Below are 15176 nucleotides of genomic sequence, written 5' to 3'. Positions count from 1 at the left end.
AGAAACCCTCCATGAGCCAATTATGGGCATATGTATGTGATATGAGTAACAGAAGTGAATATGAAGAAAAATGTAGGCTTTTAAGCAGGGTAACTTGATACCTAGTATTTTGTTTTTAATACTTTATCATTAAAAAATTTAAAAATTACGTTAGAGAAGCTGGAGATTTCCAGCCAGTCAGAGGTTCAACTGACTGCCATTTCTTCTCTAAGATGTAATTCTGTAGGTCTTCGAAGATTCCTGGACCACGGTAACGGCGGAATATTCCATCCTTTGCACTACAGATTATAAGAACAAGTAGAATAGAAATAAATCAAAATATAACTGGCTATAGATCATAAAAATCAAAATAAATATGGCTATACATGAGAAATTCTAAAACTGAAAGCATTTAACATTTTGCAACTTCAAGCAAAGTTCTTGACAGTGTTTAATTTGTCAAATTATTTTTCATTACTTTTGCTAGAATTATTTTAATTTTTCTGTCCTAAAAGCAAAATATCCATTATTATCAGATTTAAAAAATTGTATCTACATTTCCAAACTTATGGCATTCAGTCCATCCCCTGGGAATCACAAGAACAAAAAAAAAAAAAACTCACAATCGCCTTCAGTCTTCCCTCCCTCTTACCTTCTTACCATGGTCAAGTCTCACCAGGGCAAGTGTCTGCATTTACCATTTTCTTCTCTTCATTACTCATTCACCACTCAGGCAGACTGTTGTGAGGGAGGGTCCTACTCCTACAACTCCATTGAACTTGATTGGGGTTCTCCAGTGACTTGTAAATGCCACGACAAATGGAGTACTTTTCTGACATTTTTCTTTCACATGATATTGGCACTGTTGACTACTGGACACTCCTTCCTTCTTCCTTTAGCTTGACATTTTTTTTTGAGGGGAGGGGAGTGCCGGGGATCCAACCTATGGCCTTGTGCATGCTAGGTAATTGCTCCATTAATGAGCCACACTCCCAGTTCATTTAGCCTGAATTCCTACTACTCTGACCATCCCTTCTCAGTTTCCTCAATCACTGTCTTCCTTGGCAGATGTCCTATTGGTCAACCCCAGGCTCTACCCTTCACCTGCTTCACATCTCATTGTATATGCTCTTCCTACATATATTTCAATTGATATTACCCAAGCCCAAGGAATCCCCAACATGTATTTCCAGTCTAATCTTTCTTCATAGTTCTAGATCCTGACATCAAACTGCCACTGGAACTTCTCCATTTGTAATCAAAATAAGCACTTAACACTATATTCTCCATTCTGGTCTCTACTTTCCAAATCTCATTTTATTTTAAGGGCTTCTGATTTTGTAGGCCAGAAATAGCACATGATAGTTTTAAATGACCTGTTGGTAGTCATCACAGACTGTTCCTTCCTTGGATAATAAGTTACCAAACCCCAATAATCTCATCTATAAGAACCTCTGAAATCCATCCTTTCCTTTCTCTTTCCCCTGCTACTGAGTCTCTCTAGCCTCATCACCCAGCATGATCCAACTGTACCTGTGGGCCAGCCATACAGAAACAGTTAAAATTCTCAGAAGGTGTCTCATTTCTCTGAGCTTATTTATGCTACTTCCTTTATCTGGGAAGATTTTCTTCATCTTGTTGGTTTAATTCATATCTACGTACCCATTAAGAGTTATCACACCTTTATATCATCAGAAAATCTTCTCTGACCCCTACTTATACCTTTTCCCCATCTGATATTAGGTTCTCTTCTCCACAGCACTTCAGGCAACCTGATCTTTTGACATCTATCATTCAGAGCAATGCAGGCTTTCCTCTCCTCAAACACTCTGCTAAACTAGTGGCAGTCATGAAAAACTCCTCAGAATATCTGGTATATACTGACTGATTTATAATCTTTGCAAGACCAGAAAAATTATTTCTACTTACTGAAAAAATGCAGGGAGAGTGGTGACAAAGAAACGGCCACTCAAACCTATAAGAAGCATAAACAGAAAGGGTTATAAGTCAAATTCAGAGTAAACTGAGCAACTTAAGTACTAAGAAAAAGTTTCCTCACACTTACCTTTATAATCAATTATTAAAATAATTAAAATTTTTGAATCACATTTATTATTTCTTTTTTTGATTTAAGGAAACATTATTTTTACATATTTTGATTACATAACACTTTATAGTCACTGACATACAATTTGCTTATCCTCCATGTGTACGCTGGAATTTCCTAGCTGTGTGCCATTTGGGAATATAGAGAGGTTGAAAAGATACCTATAAAGTCATACAATCTTAAACACTAACTTCCCTATTTATTAATTTTATGGCTTTAGATCAATTATTTCACTTTTCTCTTTTTTATTGGTTCTTTTTAGTTTTATATGACAATAGAATATACTTTGTTCTAAGCATGAAATATAATTTGTTCTAATTCAGTCCCCTTCCCCTCCTTTCCTCCTACCCCCAATTCCATTCCCTATACTCAAGTGATCTTTCTGTTCTTTACTTATAGTTTTGTTTTTTTTTATTAGTGTCTTGTGGATATACTTGATGGTGAGATTTACTGTGGTATATTCATATATGTACCTTTCTAAATCTCAGTCACTTGCTCCATAAAATGGGTATATTAAAACCTAATTGAGCCAGGCACAGTGGGATATACCTACAAACCCAGTGGTTCAGGAGGCTGAGGCAGGAGAATCGTAAGTTCAAAGCTAGCCTCAGCAACTTACCGAAGCTCTAAGCAACTTAGCAAAACTCTGTCTCAATATAAAAACTAAAAAGGGCTGGGGATGTGGCTCAGTGGTTAATCATCCCTAGGTTAATTTCCCAGTATCAAAAAAATGAAATGAAATAAAATAAACCTAACTGAATTATTCTGAAGTTAGATTACATCAAGGATGTTAAGAGCTTAGTCTGGTGCCTGATAAAAAGTGAGGAACTCAATAAATCACCGGTAATATTATTATCAGTTATCAATTTAAAAAGAAGAGTAAAGAATATGAACTATATAAGATCACATATAATCTTTGTACATTTATAAAATTCCCAAGTACTATAAAAGGAACAGATGTGTGTGTGTGTGTGTGTGTGTGTGTGTGCGCGCGCGCGCGCGCGCGCACATATAGGGATATATACACACATATTACACATATATCTCATATAGATACATACACACATATATCATACACACATATACACATGTATGTATGTATATTTATGTATGCATGTACATATATACATATGTATATATTTATGTATACATACATATATATGTATAAAAGCATGGTTTATATAAACCATGCTTTTCCAATTTGTCTTAGCAAACATTACTGAACACTCAATACAAATCAAATGCTATACTACATATATATAAAGGCAAAGATTTTGAAACGCTTAGTAACTCCAACAAATATTCACTAAGAACCTTATTTGTTCCAGAAACTATGATGATTGTTCAAGACAAACAGAAAACTTTGCTCTCATAGAGCTTACAATCTGGAGGCAAAGGAAAAGAATTTAAGCAAATAGTCAAAATCATGATTATAAACAGAGTAAATGATGTTGAGAAAAAGGGGCATAAAACAAAATATTAATGAGACTAGAAGTAGAGAACAGATCTCTGCCCTTCAAATGTTTATAAAAATGATATTTTATAAATAAATTGTATTAATGAGGGCATTAAAAATGAGTAAAGAGAAGGAATGCAAAAGAACCCAGCATATAAAATTAACAAGAGACATCATTCTAACATTTCTCATTACTTCTACCTCTCCCATTCAAGAATAATCCAAACAAAATGAAATAACTATTAAAATAAACTTGCTCAAATTTTAGATCTTGAAAGTCACCTGAACTTTGAAATGCTGAAGTGTTCCTTTTAACAACATGAGAGATTTACTATTAACTCATTTTATAAATTAAATCTATATTCAACATAATACTTTATTGATTAACAATAAGTCTTCTTAAAGGAAGATTCTCTATTTCTTCTCATAACAGAACAAATGGACTCTAATAAAACTCTTTAAGAAAACACAGCACTTGAGGGTGTAAAAAATCAATGTCACAAAAAGAAACATTTACTACAAAAATTTTTCACTCTACCCTTTTTTAAAAAGTTGTTTTGTCAGCTATAAATATGCAAGTGACCCAAGGAGAGGTCAAATGAGGATTTTATTTTGACAAGCACTTCTGAGGGCATTTTTACCTCTGACGTTACTTGGAATTCCACCAGAATGAAGAGCAAGGATACCTCTGCTGTACTAAACTTTCAACTCTAAATTGCCATGTGGAAATGTATTGGTATTTCTAAGTATTTAAAAATTATTACATGCTTTGATTTAAAATAATTACAAATAGTGTCATGTTTTACTTCTTTCCTAGCTATTAATTCTTATACCTATCCTGAAATTTTATCTGAGATTTACAGTGTTGGGGAAACACATTTTTCTTACATGGTTTTTTAGTTGGAATAAAAAATAAACAGTATCTCATTTATTCTTAAAGTTTTTTATTTAGATTTTGTCAGAATAAATGGAATTTCTAATAAATGTTATATATCACTGCAATTTTCTTAACCTGCTTTTAAAGTCCTTTATATATGTTTAGTCATCATCAGCTATAGCAATAAATAAGTAAATGCATAAAAGTACAAAAATTTTCTTAAATATTTATTTACACAATACAGAAAATATTTCCAATTTCAGAAGCCAGCATACCTGCGATTTAATCTCACTTCTGCCTTTTTAATCTGGGGTAGATAATTTTAAATTCTTTTATATTTATTTTTTTGTTGTTGTAGTTGAACACAATACCTTTTTATTTTATTCTTATGTGGTGCTGAGGATCGATTATTTTATGTGGTGCTCAGGGTCTCACACATGTGAGGTGAGCACTCTACCGCTGAGCCACCCCCAGCCAGATAATTTTAAATTCTCTGGGCTTCAGTTTTTCTTCTTATACACAGGCACCATATTTTCTATCAATTAGTATTTAGTATTAAATGATTTTATATTTATATTTTAAAAGCATGTACAATTCAGTACCTGATATATGATAAATACTAATAATTGCTAGCTCTGATATTTTATATTTAAATCTCTGATTAAATAAGATGATGTGATAGGCACAAACTAATTTTGTCTGCAGTTCTTTGTAAACTGCACATTATTTTGGAAAATATAAATTATGTCCATGCAAATAAATGTATCCATGAAAATAAATGAGTACAAAGAAAATAAGAAAACGAAACAAGTAACAGATAGTCTCTAAAATTTTCCTGCATTTTTCTGGTTCAGGCTAGAGGGTTATACTAAAACACTTGTTGCCAAAATTGCTAGATTAAAATGTAGGAAAATTTTATGGCTCTTGATATGAACTGCTGATTTGTTTTCTGTAACCATTGTATCAATTTACAAGGCCATAAAATGATACATTTAAAATAAAGACTACTGCTAATAAATAGTACCATCTCAAGACTGCTTTCATTTATACTTCTTTGTCAATTTGACTTCAAATGACAATACATGTGTGGAATATTAAGAATAGGACTGCAGCATAATAGGACTGTAGATATGAGTTCAGTTTATTCTAGAATAATATATCATCAGTGAGGATGAATTCAGTAAAACCAACAACAAAATCTAGAAGAGCCAAAGTCATCTTTGAAGTATGAGACACTACTAAAACCCTTGCAGATGTGACACCATAGGAAATCCATGCCAGTGTTTCAAACATGTTCTAACCTTTTATACTGATGCTATAAAGCAGCAAGAGACATCTTTTCATTATCTGCAAAATTAAAATATGAGCACTCTGTAACATATAGGAACTATCTGAGGTTGGGACTTCAGAATAAAACCAGTAAGCCAAGTGTGAATTTTGCAAAGAATTAGAACAGCATGGCAGCAGCCATTTCCAGAAGCACATGATAATTCACTGCAGCAAGCTGCAAAAAGCATGTGGATTCTGAAATTCAGAGTCTGACCAACACTCCCAAAATTTCTGTGTGACTTTTCTATTATAAGGGTGGCTTCTACTTTAAAGTAAAGACTATATATAGCACAATGTATAAAGGGTATAAATCCAGAATACACAAAGTTTTAAATTTCTTATCAGAAAACACATAAAGATTAAAAACTTAGAGGAAAAAAATTATACTGGTATGCAAAAACACAATAGAAATTAAGGTCAGTATTGAGAAAACTAATAGCTTTTGTTCTACTTTTTATTAGCTGTGATACCTTGGTCATGTTACTAAACCTCCTGAGGCTCAGTTTTCTGAGTAAGATGGAGAATTATTATAAAGCTAAAATGCGTATACCTAACACAATTACAAACAAAAGTAATGGCTTATTAAATTCTAGTTATCACTTAAGAAAGTGAAGGAAAACAACTAAAAAAAAGTAGAACTAACCTAATCTTTGAGATTGAAATAATGTTGCCAATTATAGTAGAATACAAAGTTGTTATATTATAAAATTTAAAATATAACACTAACTGAAGTACAGCAAACTAAACTGACTTCTGCTGCATTAAATTGTGGTTTAAGAACAATGTTTATTCTTAGTTGAGATAGGGTCTGGTTTCCTTCTAATCCAGTGACACAGCCATCACCCATGGGTGATGTATGAGCAGCTACTGTTTTGTACATACTCATTAAATTCAATTTCAAAAAGAGAACCCAACTGAAATATCACCCTATCTTATGCAGTATTAAACAGCCAATGTAATGTAACTTAGAATCTAAAGCTTGTCCTTTCCTTTCTACATCTCAGCTATAAAAACACAATATGTTTATAATGTCTGTTTTCATAATTGTGAAATATCTTTTATTTAGAATACATAAAGGAGAAGAATCATGGGCATGACTAATGCATTTTCTTATGTATGAACACTTAAAATATTGTTGCTTTCCTGATTATAAATTTTACTCTCAGAGAAAAATGAAATTACTACTGACTAACATGCCTGTGGCAAGTCAGTCTTGATGAAAGAATATGCAAATGAAGCTCTATAACCAAATAGAAATTTGCATAGAAAAATATCCAGTAGAGAATAAAACAGACACTAGTATTGCTGTATGTATTAACGTGGCTGTATAACCAATGTGATCCTGCAATCTGTACATGTGGACAAATGAGAATTCAGACCCCATTTGAATCAAATGTATGATATGTCAAGATCATTGTATTGTCTTGAGCAACTAATAAAAAAAGAAAAAGAAAAAAGAAAAATATCCAGTAGAGTGCTCAACTTGGGGAAAAGTAATCAATAACATTTCAATGGTTTTCCATTACTCATTCAGGATAATAAATTTTATAAAAATAAATAGTAAAATTGTTTCTAGGCATAGGGACAAGCTGCCACATAGGTTTGCCTGAGAGTTGGTACCAGGTTAGATGCATGCTTACGCCCTCTCTCCCCTCACCCCTCTCCTCTACCTTACTGGCTTCTACTTCTCTGCTGAAAATTCTTATCCTCCAAATGTTGGAGTGCCCAAGTTCTCATTCTCTAGTACACGCCCCATAGGCAATCTCAATTCTTCCTTTCTCTAGCTTCAAACATCTGCACAGATGATCCTCAAATATCTCTCTCTAGCTTCTTTCTAAATGGATGTTTATTTAACACTCTGAACTTAACCCATCCCAAATCTGCTCCTCCTCAGACCTACCTCCTGTCTCCCTACTACATTCTACAAACAATCCATCAGGAAATCCTACTCTCAAATCCAACCACTTAACCATTACTGCTTCTAGGCTAAGCTACGTCTTCTCAACTCTGAATTACTGCGTTAACACCCTAATTGTTCTCCCTACTTTCCATTTCTGGCTCCCTACAGTCAGCTTTTTCCACATAGCAGCCAAAGGGAATTCTTTTAAAACATAAAATCACATCACATCACTTCCCTACTCAAACCTTCCAGAATCTTTCTTCTTATCATCCTTCATATAAAATCTAAATTCCGTGCCATGGCCAAAAAGATACTACATAGCCTGCTGCCTAGCTACCACTCCATTTCCATTCATTCAGAGTACTTTACTGGCCCTCTTATTGCTTTTGCAAATAAGCCAGGAATACTCCTACCTGCACATAGCGTTTGCTCTACCTGCAATGCTCCTGCCCCAAATCTTGTTGAAGTTCACTCTCTTATTATAACAAGATCTCTGGTTTAAAGACTTCTTCCCTGGCCATCCTATTAAAAAAAAAAAAAAAAAAAAAAGTTTCTCCCATTGGTTTCTACAATTTTTACCTTATTATTTTCTTCTTATCGCCAAACACTATCTGACATTATTTTTTATTTGTATTTATTACTACTTATCTCCTTTACTAGAATGTAAGCTCAATGAAGAACCAGCCTTCTATATTCCTTGTTTACTTTTCAAGTCTGATGCATGGTAGGAATTCAAATATTTTTGTTGAATGAACATGCTATTTTTAAGTCCTATTAAAGGGTTAATGAAAACATGAGGTTTGAAATTTCAAGTAAAATTATAAACTTAAAACACTATAATCAGAAGCATATAGCCATGCATCATTTAAAGATCAGAACATGTTCTGCCAATGCATCATTATGTAATTTTTTTGTGTGAACATCATAGAATGCACTGACACAAACTACATTCTACACACAATCTACATCATTAGGCAATAAGAATTTATGGTACCAAAGTCATCTATGCAGTTTGTCCTTGTCCAAAACATGATTATGTAGCCCATGATTGTATTCTCTAGGACATTCAAACAGTCATGCATGTATAACTTTGTCTCCTAATTTGTGTTTATGAATTGCAGTCTTCAAGATTTTATCATTTAAAATAATTTTAGAATCTTTGCCTTAAAAATTGTGCTAATACATAAAATACTTTTATTTCATTGAACTTTATTTTCTTAGTTATTCTTGTAAAATACCAGATGAAAGAGTCATTTTTTTTTGTATTTCAAATATAATTAGTTTACATCTACAGAAAACTTTAAGTTAACAATAAATGTTTTTAAAATATTTCTTCAAAGCAATTTCTCTTACTGTATTCTTGATCCACAACAGCCAAAACCAAGAACTAATAATCATAATTGCCCATCCCCAAGTAGAGGATGGACAGAAGCAACTTTGTTCCAATGCTTAAAAGGTGGAAGCTTGAAGACTCATGGCTTACATGGCTTATAATAAAAAATATCTCTCCATGGGTTTGTCCTTATGTCCATATTAACATATATCATCCATTCTTTTTTCCAAGTAAATGGTACTTCATTACTTAGTATAGTTTTTTTTTAATTCACAGTTATTATACAAAGGTAAACAGCTACCCTTTCATGCTTAACTTCTTTTTCACTTATAAAGTGATGTCATAGGTAAAAATTGAATTTCTATAAGAAAAGATGACTGATAAACTTTGAAAAATAGGCACATTCAGAGATTTAGATCATAAAAGCCCACAACTTCTCAACTTATATATAATACACAAAGTTATTTTTAAACTACAAATACAAATTTATTGTATATTAACTTTCCAAAATATAAAGTATTCGCTTTTACTCTTTGGTGAAGTGATTCTTTCTCTTAAAAAATTACAGCCCTCAGAGCTTATAAGAATAGATGGAATGACAAAATTAGATACTCACCATTTTGGAACCCACTGAGTCAGGTAAAATCATCATGAATCTTAAAAATCCCAAAGTATCATTTCACTGATTATTTGTTAATAAGCAGGTTGTTTCTAAAATATTTAGATAGATAGTGTTACCACCTTAACCAAATGCACACAATTAACTTCACTAATGGTGATAACATTTGGCTTTTGCTGAGATGCAACATAAAGTCAGAGTACCACCTATGAAGTACTATTGCCATAATGTCTAGCCAGAATTGAACTACACCTCTGGATCAAAATTCCACTTTATAGAAAATGAATAAAATACGAGAGTAAGTTAAATATCACCATAAGGAAACACGTAGGTAAATCCTGGCTTATCTTCATCAAGATATTAATGTCATGAAAGAAAAAAATGGGCTTATTCTAAATTGAGAGAGACTAAAAACACAGAACAAAACAAATGCAGCTTGAAAACCTTGATTCATTCCCCCTCACCCATGGGAAATAATCAGGAAGATTTTACATGATAAAGAAGTGAAGTGTGAAGTGTCATGATGCCTGCAACTTACTGCCAATGTCTCAGAAAATACAAATACATATGCACATACATAGACAGACCCAGATGTGCTAAAATGTAATCTGATGATTTAAAAGGTAGTCCTAGTCTCCCAACTTTTTGATAAACTTTAAAAAATTACAAAATAAAAAGTGATTTTTTTTTTGCATATATGTTCAACATTTACAATACCTGGTTCTTGAATGACATCTACTTTCCCCACACTGATTTGAAGTGTTTCACCATTCTTTGCAAAAGTCTCCCATTCAGAATCAGTCTGCTGGCAGGATGGACACCATGGGGCATAACTAGAAGAGAAGAATAGTTAATTAGCACAAATATATGGAAAAAATTATAAGAAAAAATAGAGGAATAGAATATTTAAATGAAAAAATAAATTCTAAACTAAAGAGAAGTATAAAAATCAAGCTTTTCCAAAGTCCTTTAAAATAGAAAAAGAGAAGCATACTTTCCCTCTAGAATTTAATATATGAATATCAATTCTATTGGAAAAAATTAGTCAAAGTTTGAGGAATTATTGCTATATATAAAATGTTTAATGCTATTCTTACACTTAAACTGAACTTTGTTACTTTCTAAATATATTTTGATCTCTGAGGATGAATGCACTTTGAGTGCCCCACTAAAGGAAAGTAATTTTCACAAGGTTACCCTTATGATAAACCAGTTTCAGATCCATCAAAGCTGTAGATCTACTAGATAGGGGCCAGAAGTTCTGTCATTAGTGGGTCCTCAAGCATGTTTCCAAACATCTGAGTATCTGTGTTCTGAATCATTCCAAGAAGAAAAGGAAAAGTTCTATACAACACTTTTTTAAATTGAAAAAGAGTTAAAAATACTTGGGCCTTCAAGCAGAAATCCCACTTTTTATATATATTTCTTATTCAATAAAAAATATTAATTTACATTTAATGTTTACATAAAAAAACATTAAGCACTCTACTAAAAGCTGAGGTCACAACAGTGAATGGGATAGATGTGGTGTCTCCTTTCCTTGTGGCTTGTATTATCCAGGGGTGAAGAGAAGATACAGACGGGTAAATACAATCGAAGTGACAAATGCTATGATTGAGAATGCTGAACAGATGCTATAGTGACACTGAGGAGCTTGGGTACCTCAGAAAGAGCCACTAAGAAAGATTTAAAACAGGAGTACCATCAGGGAGGGGTCAAAGAATGTTCAACCCTTAGCAGAGAAAAACAAATATGTGTGAAGACTCAGAGCCCTGAGACAATACTTTAGTGGCTTCACCTTGCCCTCCCATGTCTGGAAAACACCATAAAGATATACACTACAAAGCTCTAAATTTTTTTCAGGGTTTAATCTGCAATTGTTAAGATGAGAATCCAGAGAAGTTTACTGCTCAGAAAGTGTTGTTGGTTGAATAATATTCCCCCAAAAGATATGTCCAAGTGCTGGCCCTGGTATCCATGAATATGACCTTACTTTAAGTAGGAGTCTCTGTACGTATAATTAAAGATCCCAAGATGAGATCATTCTGACTTAAGATGGGCTCTAAATCCAATAACAGTTGTTTGAAGAGGAAGAAAAGGGAGCTTTGACAAAGATAAATAGGCAGAAGACCATGTGAAGATGGAGGCATAGAAATGAGTAATATAGCTACAAGCCAAGGAACACCCAGGGATGCCAGCAGCCACCTCATAGAGGCACCAAAGGGACACTCCTACAGAGCCTACTGGGGCCCCCAGCCCTGCTGCATTCTGGCCTTCGAAATTTGACCTTCAGAAAGGTGAGAAAATAAATTTCTGTTGTTTAAAATCACCCCATCTGTAATTTGTGATAGCAGATCAAAGAAACTAATACAGAAAGGAAGACATCCTTTGAAATTAGAAGGAGTTAGATCAAACAAGCTGTATAGAGATTTAACAAAGCTTGCAGGATTATGCTTAATATAAAATATTGTGAACAAACAATACCACATGCTTGAAATACATTCAAAATACTATCATGACAAAATTAAAAGGAAAATTAACATTTTCAGAATAATGGCACAAAAATACATTGGAACAAATGGAGAAACATTTGGTTTTGAATAATTCCCAGAACAATAGAAAATAAAATAATTAGTACTCACAAAATAGAACAGGATACTCCAGGCAAAAATAAATAAATCATTGGGCGCATTTTAAGTAACATTTCAGGATGCCACCAACTAGACATATTTTTTTAATCTACTTAAACTTTTGAAAAAATCTTTAATGTAAGTCAAAATATTGAGGAAATAAATAAAATAGACATAAGAAAAAATTGCTATCCCTAGATTGATCACATGTAATGAGTCTCACAGTATAAAAATTTTACCACCAAAGGATAATGGACAGAAAGTACAGATGAAACAAGACTGACAAGGTATTGATAACTGCTAAACCTGAATGATGGGTAAAATAAGGATTTACTACACACCTATTTTGTGTAGAAAGATTTTTTAATAATATTTTTTAAAAGACTTGATTGAAGAGATACACCAAGTTTTTGGTAAACATTATAAAATGCTCAATTTATTTTTTATGTTTTCAATTCCAGAATTGTTTTTACAAAATCGTTTTCACAAAAAATATTTCTGCATTAAGAGAGGGAAGAGGCAGGGGAGAAAAAGAAGTAGGAAAAAAATGCCTGCCAAAAAAACAAACACATACACCAAGTCCTAGGAAAGGAAACAGAGTAAAGGGGAAAGGTTGCCGCAGTCTGGCTGGGCACAATCAGGAGCCACTTGTCAAAAGAAACTAACTTTATTTTTAGAACCAAACACGCCAAACAAACAGCATCTCAGGAAAAACCCCTCAGAGCCTCAACTGCCACCACCGGCTTTCCACAAGCCTGTCTCTCCCCCCCACAAGCTTCTCTCCACCTCCCACATTGGGAAGGGGTATATATTCCCCAAAGATAAACTTAAAATAACCCTTTTTACTCTAAACTTTTAAAATTTGGATTCATCAGGACTTAGTGCTGCGGAAAGGCATATGTGTCCAAAAAATGTACATAAGCCCAAGGTACTTTGGAAGGATATTCTAACAGGACAATGGAAAGGTCCTGACCCAGTAATTGTCTGGAGTCGGGGGTCTGTTTGTGTGTTTCCACAGGGAGAACAGCAGCCGATTTGGATTCCAGAGAGATTAACCAAAGTCCTGACCCAGTGATTGTCTGGAGTCGGGGGTCTGTTTATGTGTTTCCACAGGGAGAACAGCGGCCGATTTGGATTCCAGAAAGATTAACTAAAGCGATTTCTACAGACCAAAAAGAAGATGATTTGGCTCAAATCCATAACAACTGATATCCAAAACTCCAGTTTGGCTATTCTTACATCTGCAACAGAACCAGGATGCTTTTTTCAATATCTATTTTATTATTGCCCTTTGCCATATCATGAAGTTCTATTTTGTTTTTTGAGCTCATACAGACCTAGGTTAATGTTTTGCTGATCAGTTCTATTTTTTGACTATAGAGTTTTTAAACATTGCAATGGAGATTTCACCTGTAAAAAGTTATAAGGCCTTTACTATAATGTTATGTGTTGTATGTATTATGTTATGTGTGCACACTTGTGTTTTGTGTTATATGTTTGAATGTCCATATATCATATATGATGAGCGCTCATGATAAAATGGATCCAAATATTTTTTTTTTCACGTGATTTATATGGTTTAATTTAAATTGGGTAAACAACTGTTGAGGATTGTTTTAATATGTAAACAAAAAAGAAGGTTAACAGATCTGTTTGTTTACTTTCACCTTTCCTTTTCATTATATTTAATAATTCTCTTAAAGACAATGTAAATTGTTAAGAAAATTGTTTTCTTTTAGTGCCTTCTGTAATGTTACATAATTTTTTCTTTAGCCATTATTGCCAGAATTCCTATCTTCATCCCAGTGCCGGTGAAGACAATGTAAATTGTTAAGAAAATTGTTTTCTTTTAGTGCCTTCTGTAATGTTACATAATTTTTTCTTTAGCCATTATTGCCAGAATTCCTATCTTCATCCCAGTGCTGGTGAAGTCAAAGATAAAACCAATCTACACCTTCTACAATAGCCATCACTGAACTGCTTGCAGAACTTGCCTGGGCACAATCAGGAGCCACTTGTCAAAAGAAACTAACTTTATTTTTAGAACCAAACACGCCAAACAAACAGCATCTCAGGAAAAACCCCTCAGAGCCTCAACTGCCACCACCGGCTTTCCACAAGCCTGTCTCTCCCCCCCACAAGCTTCTCTCCACCTCCCACAATCCTCCTGCTCTTGAGGCCGATTGGCTGGGTCACGTGGGCAGAGCCAAAAAGTCCCCCAATGAGCAGCTCCGTGGTCTGAAAGGGCAGGGAAACAGTCCAATGAGCATCACCGCAGAGGAGCCAATCAGCTAGATGTTGCTGGGGCCGAGGAGCCAATCAGCTAGATGTTGCTGGGGCCGCTGTGAGCCAATCATCAGCCGGCAGCTGGATTGCTGGCAGCTGGAAGTTTGCTGGGGCCCCTTCGGCTGTGGCTCTCAACATCTCCCCCTCTCTGTTTAAACAACAAGCATGTGGCTTAGGGACCGTGCCTGTTAGGCAGTCCAATTCAACATATGGTCCTTACCCGTCATCGGATGAACTGACCTCTAGGCGTCAGCCTCCTGTCTTAGGTTGGTACCACTGCAATTGGATCATACCCGTCACTGACTACCGGTCCAGCATACAGCTATACTTGTGGATAGGCCTTTGCACCAGTGGGGGGGTGAGGTTCTTTGCCTCACCTCTGTTGGCCCCCAAATTTTAGACCATCACTAGTAGAGGAGGATGCAAAATGCCATGACATTAAGCCAATTGAGGGCTCCTTTGAAAAATTGTACCACCGGTGACATCATCAGCAAAAATACCCCAACACTACCACAAGTCGCTGCACCAACAGATAGTTCAAAATGCATACAGGTGAGCTCACAATGTGTCCAGGCAAGTTCTGCAAGCAGTTCAGTGATGGCTATTGTAGAAGGTGTAGATTGGTTTTATCTTTGACTTCACCAGCACTGGGATGAAGAT

At 34.4% G+C, this 15176-nt stretch overlaps 1 protein-coding gene across 2 annotated transcripts in view; it reads right to left on the bottom strand.

Annotated features, from left to right (window-relative positions):
* Positions 1-15176, bottom strand: part of Tmx4 (thioredoxin related transmembrane protein 4) — a 49871-nt gene that overhangs the window by 21102 nt on the left and 13593 nt on the right. For both annotated transcript variants that reach the window (XM_027922140.3, XM_071608752.1), the window contains exons 2-4: positions 10318-10433; positions 1909-1954; positions 150-278 (exon numbers count right to left, since the gene is read on the bottom strand). In XM_027922140.3, coding sequence (XP_027777941.1) covers positions 150-278; positions 1909-1954; positions 10318-10433 — 291 coding nt within the window. The remainder of the gene's footprint in view (positions 1-149; positions 279-1908; positions 1955-10317; positions 10434-15176) is intronic.

Source organism: Marmota flaviventris, chromosome 2 (assembly GCF_047511675.1).
Source record: "Marmota flaviventris isolate mMarFla1 chromosome 2, mMarFla1.hap1, whole genome shotgun sequence".
In the NCBI taxonomy this organism is placed as follows: Eukaryota; Metazoa; Chordata; class Mammalia; order Rodentia; family Sciuridae; genus Marmota; species Marmota flaviventris.
The sequence above is the reverse complement of the archived record's forward strand: the minus strand, read 5'-3'. Positions and strand labels throughout refer to the sequence as shown.